The sequence below is a fragment of the Hemitrygon akajei genome, chromosome 18 (genome assembly GCF_048418815.1).
Source record: "Hemitrygon akajei chromosome 18, sHemAka1.3, whole genome shotgun sequence".
Classification (NCBI taxonomy): Eukaryota; Metazoa; Chordata; class Chondrichthyes; order Myliobatiformes; family Dasyatidae; genus Hemitrygon; species Hemitrygon akajei.
Genome location: NC_133141.1, coordinates 10,692,194 through 10,706,507, shown reverse-complemented (window position 1 = coordinate 10,706,507; position 14,314 = coordinate 10,692,194). Strand labels below are relative to the sequence as shown.

Sequence of the window (14,314 nt, the reverse complement as noted above, 5' to 3'; positions counted from 1 at the left end):
TTCCCACCTCAAACAATACAGTTTACACACTTCCCAGCAGCGGCAAACCTGCCCGCAATGACATTAGCCCCAGCTTAGTTGTGGTTCTACAACCCCCATGCCCAGGACTGTACTTCTCCGCAATTTCCCCGGAGCCACTCTGAATGGCCCAGGAATCTAAAGCTCCATCATCATTAATCCAGCCACACAACATCCTGCACTCATTGACATGTGGCACCAGGGTAATCCTGAGATCACCACTACCGTCCAGGTGCTGCTGCTTAATCTCTTTAACTCTGCATGCAGCACATCACCCCTTTTAGTGGTGTTGCTGTGAACAATGACCTCCAGCGTGTCCTGCAGTAACTCAGCACTATCCATCACCCAGCCACGAGGCAACAAACCATCCGGGAATCATGCTTGCACCCCTCCTTTAGAATGCCTCCTGCTTTCTCTTTCCTGTGCAGTGGAACCACCCATGGGGTCATGACTCTGACTAAGCCCCATCAAGATTCAGAATTGAGGACTGATTAGAGAGCCCCCAGTGATTCCCTGAATAACTTGTTGGGCAAACTCCTGGTCTCTTTACCTGCACACTCAATCTCCGGGGGACTGCCGTTTGAAATGTGGTACAGAAACACTCAGCCTCACAGATAGACAACAGCTTCTCCAGCTGCAGACACTCTACAATTGTGGTTGTTCAGGACTCAGGAGCAATCCTGCAGGTCCTTCATGTCATAAAGTGTGCTGGTCTGGGAGGCTACTGAGCAGAAACAAAAGCAACATCTGCCCCCACCCCCCAAATCCTGGATTCAAACTATTATACAGTGTGAATTTGATTATCCAATATTGTTTCTTTTAAAGTCCATTTGTGATTATAGCTACTCCATTCATTACACCTATAAACATTTTATTAACTGTAATACATAAACCAAGTATGTATATATTATACAACCTTGAGATTTGTCTCCTCACAGGCAACCACAAAACAAAGAAATCACAAAAGAACCCATAAAAAAGACCAAACACTTAATGTGCAGAAAAACCAAATCATGCAAACAATAAAAGTACACAAATAACATTCAGAATTGAAGTTCACGAAAGTGAGTCCACAGATACAAAGCCAGTCATCACAGCATCCGATTCAGGAGCCCGTTAGTTGCAGAGACAAGTAAACCTTGTCAAGCAGTGAGCCAAACCCTGGTCCAGACACCCTGACCAGCTTCTCCAGTTTACCCTTGCTGCTGATAAGACTTATTGACAAACCAACTTTGCAAATCTTCTCCTCACCCCCTCCATAACCTTAATGTTAATTTAAAAAAAAGGTAAATGAGGCACCAGGATGTGGTGTAAGGAGCAGAATTGGACACAGGACCCCAGAAGAGCTCTGGCTATTTCACAACTTCCCTACTCATGCACTCTATCCCCACTTGTGAAGCTCTAGACCCCCATATTTTACTGAATTCTCTCTCACATTCAACTACCTGCAAGTCCTTTTTCCTTAATACACATAATTACTTGGCTTATTACACCTTTTCCTTCACTTCATCTCTCCAGTAAACTTGACTGCTAAATGACAATCTAGCATTTTTTTTTCAATTTACTGACCTCTTGAGTACTTGTACTTCCTCAGTTCATATTTTTTCTGAAAATTTAGAAGATTTATTTAATTGCACTGTATACAATTTCCATCATTATTTTTTCCCATGTTGCCTGTTTTACTAATCAGCACCATGAGCGTTAGATGAGTTTTGAAAATCCACATACAAATTTCAAATCAGGTGAGCAAGATTTTATTGGTCTTCAACAAATCCCTGTTGATCTGACTTGAGCTTCTCAAAGCACCTATTAAACTTGTTTTTCCACAGTTAAAAGTTTCCAACATCTCTCACACACCACTAATGTTAAATTGGCCAACCTGAAGTTGCCCGGCATGTCCTTACACACCTTTACCAAAAAAAAAGCTCCACCCTTCTGTAACCTAGGATGCATCTCTCTTGATTTATTTTAAGCACAGTCAGCTTCCTATTCATCCATTTGGACATCAACCATCACCTCAATTACTTCTAGTCCTAATGAGATTTGGTCATATTTTTCCTTGGTAAAAATATTTCTTGCATTATCTTCTGCTTTTATTCTTCATCTTATTGGGCTAATCCTTCCTTTCACTTTCAGATTTCTCTTTATGTGCATACTAAGCTATTTTTTCCAATGAAAGACCTCTCCTGTCTCATACTCTCCTCAAGTTATTTCACTCTGCATGGCCCACATGTGAATTATTCACCCGCAATTAGTCAAACGCCTACCTTTGCTTCATGATATTGTTTCTTTCTTGTACTTGTTTTCCTATGATACTTCTTAGCAGGAATTTACCAAACTTACACAAGCAACTCTTTAAAGGTCAACTATTAGTCAGATAGCTTCACATTGGGCTTCCTTTAACCCAGATGGGGCCCCATGGGCTTGTCCTCCTCCAGTTAAGCTCTTCATTTACATCACTCCCTTCAGTTTACCATGATATCTTACCATCACCCCCCACCAGTTCCAACAGTCACAAACCTTTCCCCCCCTCTTCTCAGCATCGTTCTCCTACCTAACACTTCCAGGGATCTTGCCAGGGTTCCCTCTAATGCTACCAATCACTTCCCTTCATTGGTGGATGGAGCAGGGTGTGAGAGAAGAACCCTCCCCCCATCGATCCCTCCCCATCCACCAATCACAAGATGATCTGAATATAGAAGAGTTCAGTGTGCAGTTCTGGTCTGCTGATTTAAAGAAGAATGTTTGGACAGTGTACTACTCTGATTCATGAGCAGGTATGAGGAATTGTGTTGATTAGGCCTATATTTATTGGGAGAATGAGAATGGATCTCATAGATACCTATAAAATAGGACTAAACAGATTGGATACAATGACAACTTGGGTCACAGCCTCAGAACATGAAGCGTGCCAATGAAAACTGAGATCAGAAGTTTCATTGCCTACACCCTAGAGGATGGTGAGGTTGACTACAGAAGACAGAGGCCAAATCATTAAATCTGTCAAAGGAGGTAGATATTTTGTAATGCCAAAAGATCAAGTGATCTAAAGAGGAAACGGGAACAGGGTACTGAAGTAGATGGTCAGCTGTAATGGCACTTAATAAAGCTCCAGTAACCCAGGTTCAATCCTGAGCTTAGACACCATACCTGTAGTCAGGCGGGCATTCTCCCACAACCCAAAGCCATTAGGGTAGGTACGTTAATTACTCGTGTGTAGATTAAGGCTATAATCTGAGCATTCATTGAAAGGAGGGAAAATATAGGAACCAGCACAAACTTTCTCCCCTACAGATCCTTAATCCCCTCACACCGGCTCTTCCACTTCTTTTTAAATCTACACCCCACCCCGGCTCTCTACCCTTCTCCTTATGTCTTAAACCCACCCCTCACAGGGACATCTCCCTTTTCCCCCATACCCCCTGACTCTCCTCTCCAACCCCACAACCTCTCCACCTCCCACTAACACAGGGCCTTCGGCCTTTCTCTGGCTGTCTATCCCCCACCCCCACCCCCCACTCACAGCCAGGCCTCAGGCTGGCCTTACCCTCCAGACGCGCAGATAGTCCCCGGAGGTGGCGAGCAGGTCAGGGTAGACGCCTTTGGTGTCCGGGATCCACATGATCTTGGTAGTGGGGTAGGGGTGGTCGAAGGTGTTGCGGGAGATGAACTCTGAGCTCTCCTCATCCAACCCCACGATCTGCACCTTGTTGTTGTACTCCTCCACGAAAGAGCCGAGTGCCAGACGGAAACGCTTGTCGGGCCGCACGCTCCAGTTCATGGCGTACACGGTCCATGGTGCCTCGTACTTGTAGATTTCCTTCCTCTTGCCGTGCATGCTCATCTTGGGAGGAGAGGCCTACCCTGTGCCTCTGCTCAACCCACCTGCAACGGACCGTTCGTCAGGGTACACCCGCCACCGCCGCTCACAATAAACCGCTCAAACTCACAAAGGAAGCCCTACATTAACTGACAGTCGTAATACCCAATCACCGCAGCACATTGGTGGGCGGACCAATTTTTCCCTAGACTGACAACAGAGAAAACCAATAGGATGCAGGAGTTTGGTGGCTGGGATTACTGTTGGCACGTTGAAGCTGATTTATAGTTGTGCGTACGCAGCCTACGCCGTAACCCTGATTTTCAGTTTTGCGTCGCTCTACGCCGTAGCGAGCATGCGTTGATGTGCGCCAAAACAGTAGTTGGCGGTGGGGTTTCTATGCCACTGTGTTGAGTTTTTTCGTGAGAGACATGGACGAGGAAATGCATTTCAAACGCTTTCGCATGTCGGCAGGTAGATTTAACGATTTGGTTAATTTATTAAGTATCGGTGTACGCACAGCCTACAAACATGGCGGAGAAGAAGCGACCAGAAATGCGATGCTACCAAGCGGACCAATCACAGTTGCTGCGGTGCGAGAGTTTTTTGGAGGTGCACGTCACCCTACGGCGTAGGATATGCGTTACCTACGGCGTTGACGCGACGTACAAGTAAATCAGCTTTTACGCGAGATTGTCTCGAAAATCGCGGTGACTAACAGTCGTGGCAGCCAATCACTGCCGCAGATCGGTGGGTGGAGCTAGATTTCCTAAAACAGTAGAACAAACCATTGAGATGCAGGAATGACAGTTGGCACGTTGTATGTGATTAAAAATGTTTGGTTCGAGGATCGCACTGACTGATTCCATTCAGATTCGAAATAAACTTACCATTCAGATTCGAAATAAAACTTTTGGGAGGGCGAGGAGCAGAGCAGAGGGGTGGGGTGGGGTGGGGGCGGGTCCTCGTTGAGTGATTGACATCCATGTAGACCAATGCAACGAAATGAAGTCAAGCAGCAGGGTCTTGGCCCAAAAGTTGACTGTTCATTTCCCCTACATATATGCTGTCTGACTTACTGAGTTCCTCCAGCATTTTGTGTGTGTTGCTCTGGATTTCCAGCATCTGCAGATGCTCCTGTTTTAATGAAAGGCAAGTATCCTGTCAAAATCTCACATTTGATTCATCAATCAGGAGAACACGTTGACTGACAATGAACTATCAAGAGGGTGGTGGCATATTTCCTTGCTGTCGAAGGGGCGAGACTTCTGTTTGTGCTACAGTGTTGATTAGTGGTGATCGTCTTATTAATGGGTGAGAGTTCACCAATCATTTGTAATAACCTGACAGATTGATCCTTGTTATTCGGCAAGGAATAGAACCAATCAATTCCTTACCTCATCGATCTACCCTCCAATTACCACCCCCCCCCCCCATAAGTTCTATATTAAGAACAGGTTGGAAAATCATGCCCATTCTATTTCCATGATCATCTTCCGGTAGTAGCATGGTTCCTGCCTCTGGAGTAGATAGGCATTGAAACCCAAGAGAAAATCTGCAGATACTGGAAAATTTGAGCAACACGCACAAAATACTGAAGGAACACAGCACATCAGGCAGCATCTATAGAAGCCAACGAATCAGAATCAGGTTTATTACCACTAAAATATGTTGTATGTCGTGAAATTTGTTGTTTTATGGCAACAATGCATAGTAATACATAAAAAATGCTATAAGTTAGAAATATTAAAAAGGTAGTGTCTATACTAAAGGTAAATTGCCCATTTTGGAAATCTGATGGCAAAGGGAAAGAAGCTATTCCTAAGATGTTATCACGTTCTAGTCACCCCTCCATCTCTCCCTGTACCACCTCCCTGATGGAAGCAATGAGCAGAGGGCATATCCTAGGTGGGTAGTGCCTTGTTGAGGCACTGCCAATTGAAGTTGGAACTGGGTGAATTTACAACTCTCTGCAGCTTTTTCTGATCCCGTGTATTGGTACCTCCATATCCCGTGATGATGGGATACAAGTGGGTTACAAGAAGTGAGAATAACTTGTATGGTTAATTCTTGGACAAAATAGAACAATGTCATTAATTTACATCATCCCATAGGAATATGATTTTGGAGTCTTAAATATAGAAAAATCTCAGTTGGGCAGATGAGATCAGAGTTAAGTTCAAAGCAAATTTATTATCAAAGTACCACCATATACCATATATGTCACCATTTACAACCCTGAGATTTGTTTTCTTGCAGGCATACTCAATAAATCCAAGACTATAAGGTTTCTTGACACAATATGTAGATAAGCCTACAAGAGGAGAGGCTGTACTTGATCTGGTATTGGGAAATGAACCTGGTCAGGTGTCAGGTCTCTCAGTGGGAGAGCATTTCGGAGATAGTGATCACAATTCTATCTCCTTCACCATAGCATTGGAGAGGGATAGGAACAGACAAGTTAGGAAAGCATTTAATTGCAGTAAGGAGAAATATGAAGCTATCAGACAGGAACTTGGAAGGATAAATTTTAATATATATTGTTGTTGTGATGGGTGATTTTAACTTTCCAAATATTGATTGGCATCTCCCTAGAGCAAGGGGTTTAAATGAGGTGGAGTTTGTTAGGTGTGTTCAGGAAGGTTTCCTGACACAATATGTAGATCAGCCTACAAGAGGAGAGGCTATACTTGATCTGGTATTGGGAAATGAACCTGGTCGGGTGTCAGGTCTCTCAGTGGGAGAGCATTTTGGAGGTGGAGCTTTGGAGCAGACAAGTTAGGAAAGTGTTTAATTGGAGTAAGGGGAAATATGAGGCTATCAGGCAGGAACTTGGAAGCATAAATTGGGAACAGATGTTATCAGGGAAACGTATGGAAGAAATGTGGCAAATGTCTAAGGGATATTTATGTGGCATTCTGCATAGGTACGTTCCAATGAGACAGAGAAGTTATGGTGGGGTACAGGAACCATGGTGTACAAAGGCTGTTGAAAATCTAGTCAAGAAGAAAAGAAAAGTTTACGAAAGGTTCAAAAACTAAGTAATGATAGAGATCTAGAAGATTATAAAGTTAGCAGAAAGGAGCTTAAGAATGAAATTAGGAGAATAAGAAGGGGCCATGAGAAGGCCTTGGCGGACAGGATTAAGGAAAATCCCAAGGCATTCTACAAGTATGTAAAAAGCAAGAGGATAAGATGTGAGAGAATAGGACAAATCAAGTGTGACAGTGGAAAAGTGTGTATGAAACTGGAGGAGGTAGCAGAGATACTTAATGAATATAAAGAGCAAACATGAGGAAATCTGCAGATGCTGGAAATTCAAACAACACGCACAAAATGCTGGTGGAACACAGCAGGCCAGGCAGCATCTATAAGGAGAAGTACTGTCGATGTTTCGGGCCGAAACCCTTCGTCAGGACTACTGAAGAGAAAGATACTAAGAGATTTGAAAGTAGTGGGGAGGGGGAAATGCGAAATGATAGGAGAAGACCGGAGGGGGTGGGGTGAAGCTAAGAGCTGGAAAGGTGATTGGCGAAAGTGATACAGAGCTGGAGAAGAGAAAGGATCATGGGACGGGAGGCCTCGGGAGAAAGAAAGGGGGAGGGGGGGAGCACCAGAGGGAGATGGAGAACAGATGTACTTTCAAATCTCTTAGTATCTTTCTCTTCAGTTAGTCTTGACGAAGGGTCTCGGCCCGAAACGTCGACAGTGCTTCTCCTTATAGATGTTGCCTGGCCTGCTGTGTTCCACCAGCATGTTGTATGTGTTACTTAATGAATACTTTGCTTTGGTATTAAAAATCAGAATCAGGTTTATTATCACTGGCATGTGACGTGAAATTTGTTAACCTAGCAACAGCAGTTCAATGCAATACATAATTTAGCAGAGAAATTATAATAATACTAATAAATAAAATAAAACAATAATAAATAAACAAGTAAATCAATTACTTATATTGAGTAGATTTTTAAAAATGAGCAAAAACAGAAATACTGTATATTAAAAAAAAGTGAGGTATTCTCCAAGGATTCGATGTCCATTTAGGAATCGGATGGCAGAGGGGAAGAAGCTGTTCCTGAATCTCTGAGTGTGTGCCTTTAGGCTTCTGTACCTGCTACCTGATGGTAACAGTGAGAAAAGGGCAGGTCTTAGTGCTGGAGGTCCTTAATAATGGATGCTGCCTTTCTGAGACACTGCTCCCTAAAGATGTCCTGGGTACTTTGTAGGCTACTACCCAAGACGGAGCTGACTAAATTTACACCCTTCTGTAGCTTCTTTCGGTCCTGTGCAGTAGCCTCCCCCCCCCCCCCCCCATATCAGACAGTGATGCAGCCTGTCAGAATGCTCTCCATGGTACAACTAGAGAAGTTTTTGAGTGTATTTGTTAACATGCTAAATCTCTTCAAACTCCTGAAGTATAGCCACTGTCTTGCCTTCTTTACTGCATAACTACATCGATATGTTGGGACCAGGTTAGATCCTCAGAGATCCTGACACCCTGGAACTTGAAACTGCTCACTCTCTCCACTTCTGATCCCTCTATGAGGATTGGTATGTGTTCCTTTGTCTTACCCTTCCTGAAGTCCACAGTCAGGTCTTTCGTCTTACTGATGTTGAGTGCCAGGTTGTTGCTACGGCACCACTCCACTAGTTGGCATATCTCATTCCTGTACGCCCTCTCGTCACCACCTGAGATTCTACCAACAATGGTTGTATCGTCAGCAAATTTATAGATGGAAAAGGAACTTGGCGGTTGTAGGGATGACTTACAGCGGACTGAAAAGCTTGAGCATATAGATATTAAGGAGGAGGATGTGCTGGAACTTTTCGAAGGCATCAAGTTGGATAAGTCACTGAGACCGGATGAGATGTACCCCAGGCTACTGTGGGATGCGAGGGAGGAGATTGCTGAGCCTCTGGCGATGATCTTTGCATCATCAATGGGGATGGGAGAGGTTCAGGAGGATTGGAGGGTTGTGGATGTTGTTCCCTTATTCAAGAAATGGAGTAGAGATAGCCCAGGAAATTATAAACCAGTGAGTCTTACTTCAGTGGTTGGTAAGTTGATGGAGAAGATCCTGAGAGGCAGGATTTATGAACATTTGGAGAGGCATAATATGATGAGGAATAGTCAGCATGGCTTTGTCAAAGGCAGGTCATGCCTTATGAGCCTGATCGAATTTTTTGAAGATGTAACAAAACACATTGATGAAGGTAGAGCAGTAGATGTCGTGTATATGGATTTCAGCAAGGCATTTTTTTAAGGTACCCCATGCAAGGCTTATTGAGAAAGTAAGGAGGCATGGGATCTAAGGGGACTTTGCTTTGTGGATCCAGAATTGGCTTGCCCACAGAAGGCAAAGAGTGATTGTGGATGGGTCATATTCTGCATGGAGGTCGGTCACCAGTGGTGTGCCTCAGGGATCTGTTCTGGGACCCCTACTCTTTGTGATTTTTATAAATGACCTGGATGAGGAAGTGGAGGGATGGGTTAGTAAGTTTGCTGATGACACAAAGGTTGGAGGTATTGTGGACAGTGTGGAGGACTGTCAGAGGTTACAATAGGACATTGATAGGATACAAAATGGGCAAAGAAGTGGCAGATGGAGTTCAACCCAGATAAGTGTGAGGTGGTTCATTTTGGTAGGTCAAATAGGATGGCAGAATATAGTATTAATGGTAAGACTCTTGGCAGTGTGGAGGATCAGAGGGATCTTGGGGTCCGAGTCCATAGGATACTCAAAGCTGCTACGCAGGTTGACTCTGTGGTTAAGAAAGCATATGGTGCATTGGCCTTCATCAATCACGGGATTGAGTTTAGGAGCCGAGAGGTAATGTTGCAGCTATATAGGACCCTGGTCAGACCCCACTTGGAGTACTGTGCTCAGTTCTGGTCACCTCACTACAGGAAGGATGTGGAAACTATAGAAAGGGTGCAGAGGAGATTTACAAGGATGTTGTCTGGAATGGGGAGTATGCCTTATGAGAATAGGTTGAGTGAACGGCCTTTTCTCCTTGGAGCGACGGAGGATGAGAGGTGACCTGATAGAGGTGTATAAGATGATGAGAGACATTGATTGTGTGGATAGTCAGAGGCTTTTTCCCAGGGCTGAAATGGCTAGCACAAGAGGACACAGTTTTAAGGTGCTGGGGAGTAGGTACAGAGGAGATGTCAGGGGTAAGTTTTTTATGCAGAGTGTGGTGAGTGCGTGGAATGGGCTGCTGGCGATGGTGGTGGAGGTGGATACAATGGGGTCTTTTGAGAGACTCCTGGACAGTTACATGGAGCTCAGAAAAATAGAGGGCTATAAGTAACCCTAGGTAATTTCTAAAGTAAGGACATGTTTGGCACAGCATTGTGAGCCGAAGGGCCTGTATTGTGCTGTAGGGTTTCTATAATAGAATCAGTGGAAGACCACACCCAACAGGGTGGGCAGCCAGTGTGCAAAAGCCAACAAACTCTGCACATACAAAATAAAAAATAAATAGTATACAAACAATAAATATTGAGAACATGAGATGAAAGGAAGTCCATTAATTGTGGGAACAGTTCAGTAATGGGTCGAGTGAAGTTATCCCCCACTAGTTCAAGAGCCTGGTGGTGTGAGTCCTGAGGCTCCTGTACCTTCTTCCTGATGGCAGCAGCAAGAAGAGAGCATGGCCTGGGTGGTGGGGGTCCCTGATGATGGGTGCTGCTTTCCTGTGACAGCACTCCGCTGAATAGTGGGGAGGGCTTTACCAAAGACCGACTGGGCCGTATCCACTGCTTTTTGTAGGATTTTTCATTCAAGGGCATTGGAGTTTCCATACCAAGCTATGATGCAGCCAGTCAATATTCTACTATACATCTATAGAAGTCTGTCAAAGTTTTAGATGTCATGCTGAATATCTGCCAGCTCCAAAAGAAGTAGACACACTGCGGTGCTTTCTTCATAATTACACTTGAGTGCCGGGCCCAGGATAGGTCCTCTGAAATAATAACACTGAGGAATCTAAGAACTGTCTCACAAACCTCCAGTTTCCTTCTCCTCATCTCAATAATCAGCTCCTTTGTCTTGCCGACATTGAGTGAGAGGTTGTTGTTGTGGCTGGTTCATCACCGGTCCTGACATTATAAATTGAGGCTTGAAATGATGTCATTGGGTATACTTTTTTTTAAAAAAAGGGTTGAAATTTTGAATAATCACACTCAAACTCCTGGTTTGGACAGATGGCATTCATGCTTTTCAGAAGAACTTAAGAGATAAAAAAAACAGAGGGTTACATAAGAAAGTATTAATCAATTTCTGAAAGGGATGGGAATGTGTGTTTTTTAAATTAATTTACCATGAATATGAGATGTGATTGTTTTTAGGATAAAAGTTCTTCGGGAAAATAAAGTTTAAATAGGATTGGAGTGTGAAAAAAAACCTGATAGATATGCAAATCACGATAAGGAGCTGGCAAATAAGCAGATGAAAAATAAACCAAGCCAAATTAGTGGTTGAAGGTTGTTTTTCTGAATGGAGGGTGGTGACTAGTGGTGTGCTGCAGGGGTCGATGTTGGGACCCTCTCATTCGTTTCATATCTAAATGGCTTGGATGCAAATACACAAGGCAACATCAGTAAGTTTCTGGAGACAATAAAACTGAGAGGTGGTGTTGATGGTGAAGAAGGTTGTCTAAACAAGATGTGCCAAGGCAATTTGGATCGGGGGGTGTGACTACCATGAAACCACTTGGCAGTATGTCTGCATTGATGCTCCAAAGCTCCCAATTAAACGGAAGTAGAAATAGTTTTTTCCCTCTATCACCACAAATAAGTTTTTTTTTTCAAAATTGTTTTTGAATTGGATTACTTCTTAATTTCTTACACTCACCATATTTACATTATACTCACTCTCAAAGCAATCACATCAGTCTCATTAGAATCAGAATCAGATTTATTATCATGTGATGTGAAATTTGTTAACTTAGCAGCAGCAGTTCAATGAAATACATAATAGAAGATAAAAATATATAATAAAAATTTAAAAAATAATAAACAAGTAAATCAATTACAGTAAACATATATTGAATAGATTTTTAAAAAGTGCAAAAACCAGAAATACTGTATTTTTAAAAAAAGTGAGGTAGTGTCCAAAGATTCATTGTCCATTTAGGAATCAGATGGCAGAGGGGAAGAAGCTGTTCCTGAATCGCTGAGTGTGTGCCTTCAGACTTCTGTACCTCCTACCTGATGGTGACAGTGAGAAAAGGGCATGCTCTGGGTGCTGGAGGTCCCTAATAATGGACACTGCCTTTCTGAGACACTGCTCCCTGAAGATGTCCTGGGTATTTTGTAGACTGGTGCCCAAGATGGAGCTGACTAGATTTACAACCCTCTGCAGCTTCTTTCGGTCCTGTGCAGTAGCCCCCCCCCCCCCACCCCATACCAGACAGTGATGAAGCCTGTCAGAATGCTCTCCACAGTACATCTATAGAAGTTTTTGAGTGTATTCATTGACATGCCAAATCTCTTCAGACTCCTAATGAAGTATAGCTGCTGTCTTGCCTTCTTTATAACTACATCTATATGTTGGGACCAAGTTAGATCCTCAGAGATCTTGACACCCAGGAACTTGAAACTGCACAGATTGTGGTCTTCCGGTTAGGAAGTCGAGGATCCAACTGTAGAAGGAGGTACAGAGGCCCAGGTTCTGCAACTTCTCAATCAGGATTGTGGGAATGATGGTATTAAATGCTGAGCTATAGTCGATGAACAGCATCCTGACGTAGGTGTTTGTGTTGTCCAGGTGGTCTAAAGCCGTGTGAAGAGCCATTGGGATTGCGTCTGCCGTTGACCTATTGTGGCGATAGGCAAATTGCAATGGGTCCAGGTCCTTGCTGAGGCAGGAGTTCAGTCTAGTCATGACCAAACTCTCAAAGCATTTCATCACTGTCGATGTGAGTGCTACTGAGCGATAGTCATTAAGGCAGCCCACATTATTCTCTTTGGCACTGGTATAATTGTTGCTTTTTTGAAGCAAGTGGGAACTTCCACCCATAGCAGTGAGTGGCTTCCACAAGTAGCCCTCCACATATCATACCTAGGTCACCAGACTTGAATGGCACAGATCTAGCCTTCAGCAGACAACATATCTCCTGATTCATCCACGGGTTTTGGTTTGGGAATGTACAGTAAGTTGTTGTAGGCACACACTCATCCACACAGATTTTAATGAAGTCGGTAGCAACTGCAGCATACTCATCCAGGTTTGAAGATGAATACAGTCCAGTCCACCGATTCAAAGTAGTAGTCCAGACACTTTTAGATGTTCCAGTTTCCAGCCACCCTCTGGGTGAAAGGATTCTTCCACAGGTCACCTCTCTATCCTAAAACTATGCTTTCTGGTTTTAGACACTTTTGTATGGGAAACGTTTCCTATCATCCACCTCACTGAAGCCTTCATAATTGTTCATACCTTTATCAGGTCACCTGCTCACCTCCTGCACTCACAATGGGTCTCAGTCTAAAACACTGACTATTTATTCCTTTCCATAGATGCTGCCTGACCCGCTGAGTTCATACAGCATATCGTAGGTGTTGCTATCCAATCTCTTCTGACAACAGAAACGTTCTATCCCAGACAATCTCCTCCGCAAGCACATGCTTCCTATAGTGTGATGACAAGAACTGTCAACAATATTTTAGTTCTGGCCTAACCTAAGTTATATAAAATTGTACGATATCCTCCCTGTTCTTACATTCAGTGCCCAACAAATAAAGGCAAGCATCCCAAAGGCTTTCTTTACCATAAATACAAATACTGTTATAGAGTCATACAACACAGATATAGGTCCTTCAGCCCATCAAGTCCATGGTGTCCACCCATCCACTCCCAATTTCCTATGTTCAGACCATATCCCTCTTATATATGTTGTCCCTGCATATAACATCCAGTGATACTCTTGTATCTGCCTCTATCACTTCTCTCCCTTCGGTAGCTTGTCCATATGCTCACTACTCTGTGTCCCTCAATCCTCCCAAAACATTGATTTAATGTGCATGTCGTGGCTCTATTAGACTTTCCAATAAGCGTCACCTCACACTCTCAGGATTAAATTCCATTGACTAACACTCTACCCTCCTCATTATCAACATCACCACCAATTTGCAAGTCATATTCAGTTATTAATCAGATCTCCTACATTCATATCCAAGCCATTAATATATACATAGGAGTAGAATTAAGCCACTCAGCCCATCAACTCTGCTACGCCCTGAACCCCATGCTCCTGCCTTCTCCCTGTAACCTTTGACACTCTTACTAATCAAGAACCTATCAAGCTCCACTTTATATATACCCAATGACTTAACAAACTCATTCGTTAGGCCAGTGATGTTGTGGGGGTGGAACTGGACTCTCTGATGGTGGTGTCTGAAAAGAGTATGCTGTCCAAGTTGCATGCCATCTTGGACAATGACTCCCATCCACTCCATAATGTACTGGTTAG

At 43.5% G+C, this 14,314-nt stretch overlaps 1 protein-coding gene across 1 annotated transcript in view; it reads right to left on the bottom strand.

The window, feature by feature from the left end:
• dcaf7 (ddb1 and cul4 associated factor 7) overlaps positions 1-3,984 on the bottom strand; it is a 34,608-nt gene extending 30,624 nt beyond the window's left edge. The window contains exon 1 of the mRNA XM_073070767.1: positions 3,566-3,984. Within this exon, the coding sequence (XP_072926868.1) occupies positions 3,566-3,862 (297 nt within the window). The 5' untranslated portion in view covers positions 3,863-3,984. The remainder of the gene's footprint in view (positions 1-3,565) is intronic.
• Between the last annotated feature and the right edge of the window lie 10,330 nt (positions 3,985-14,314).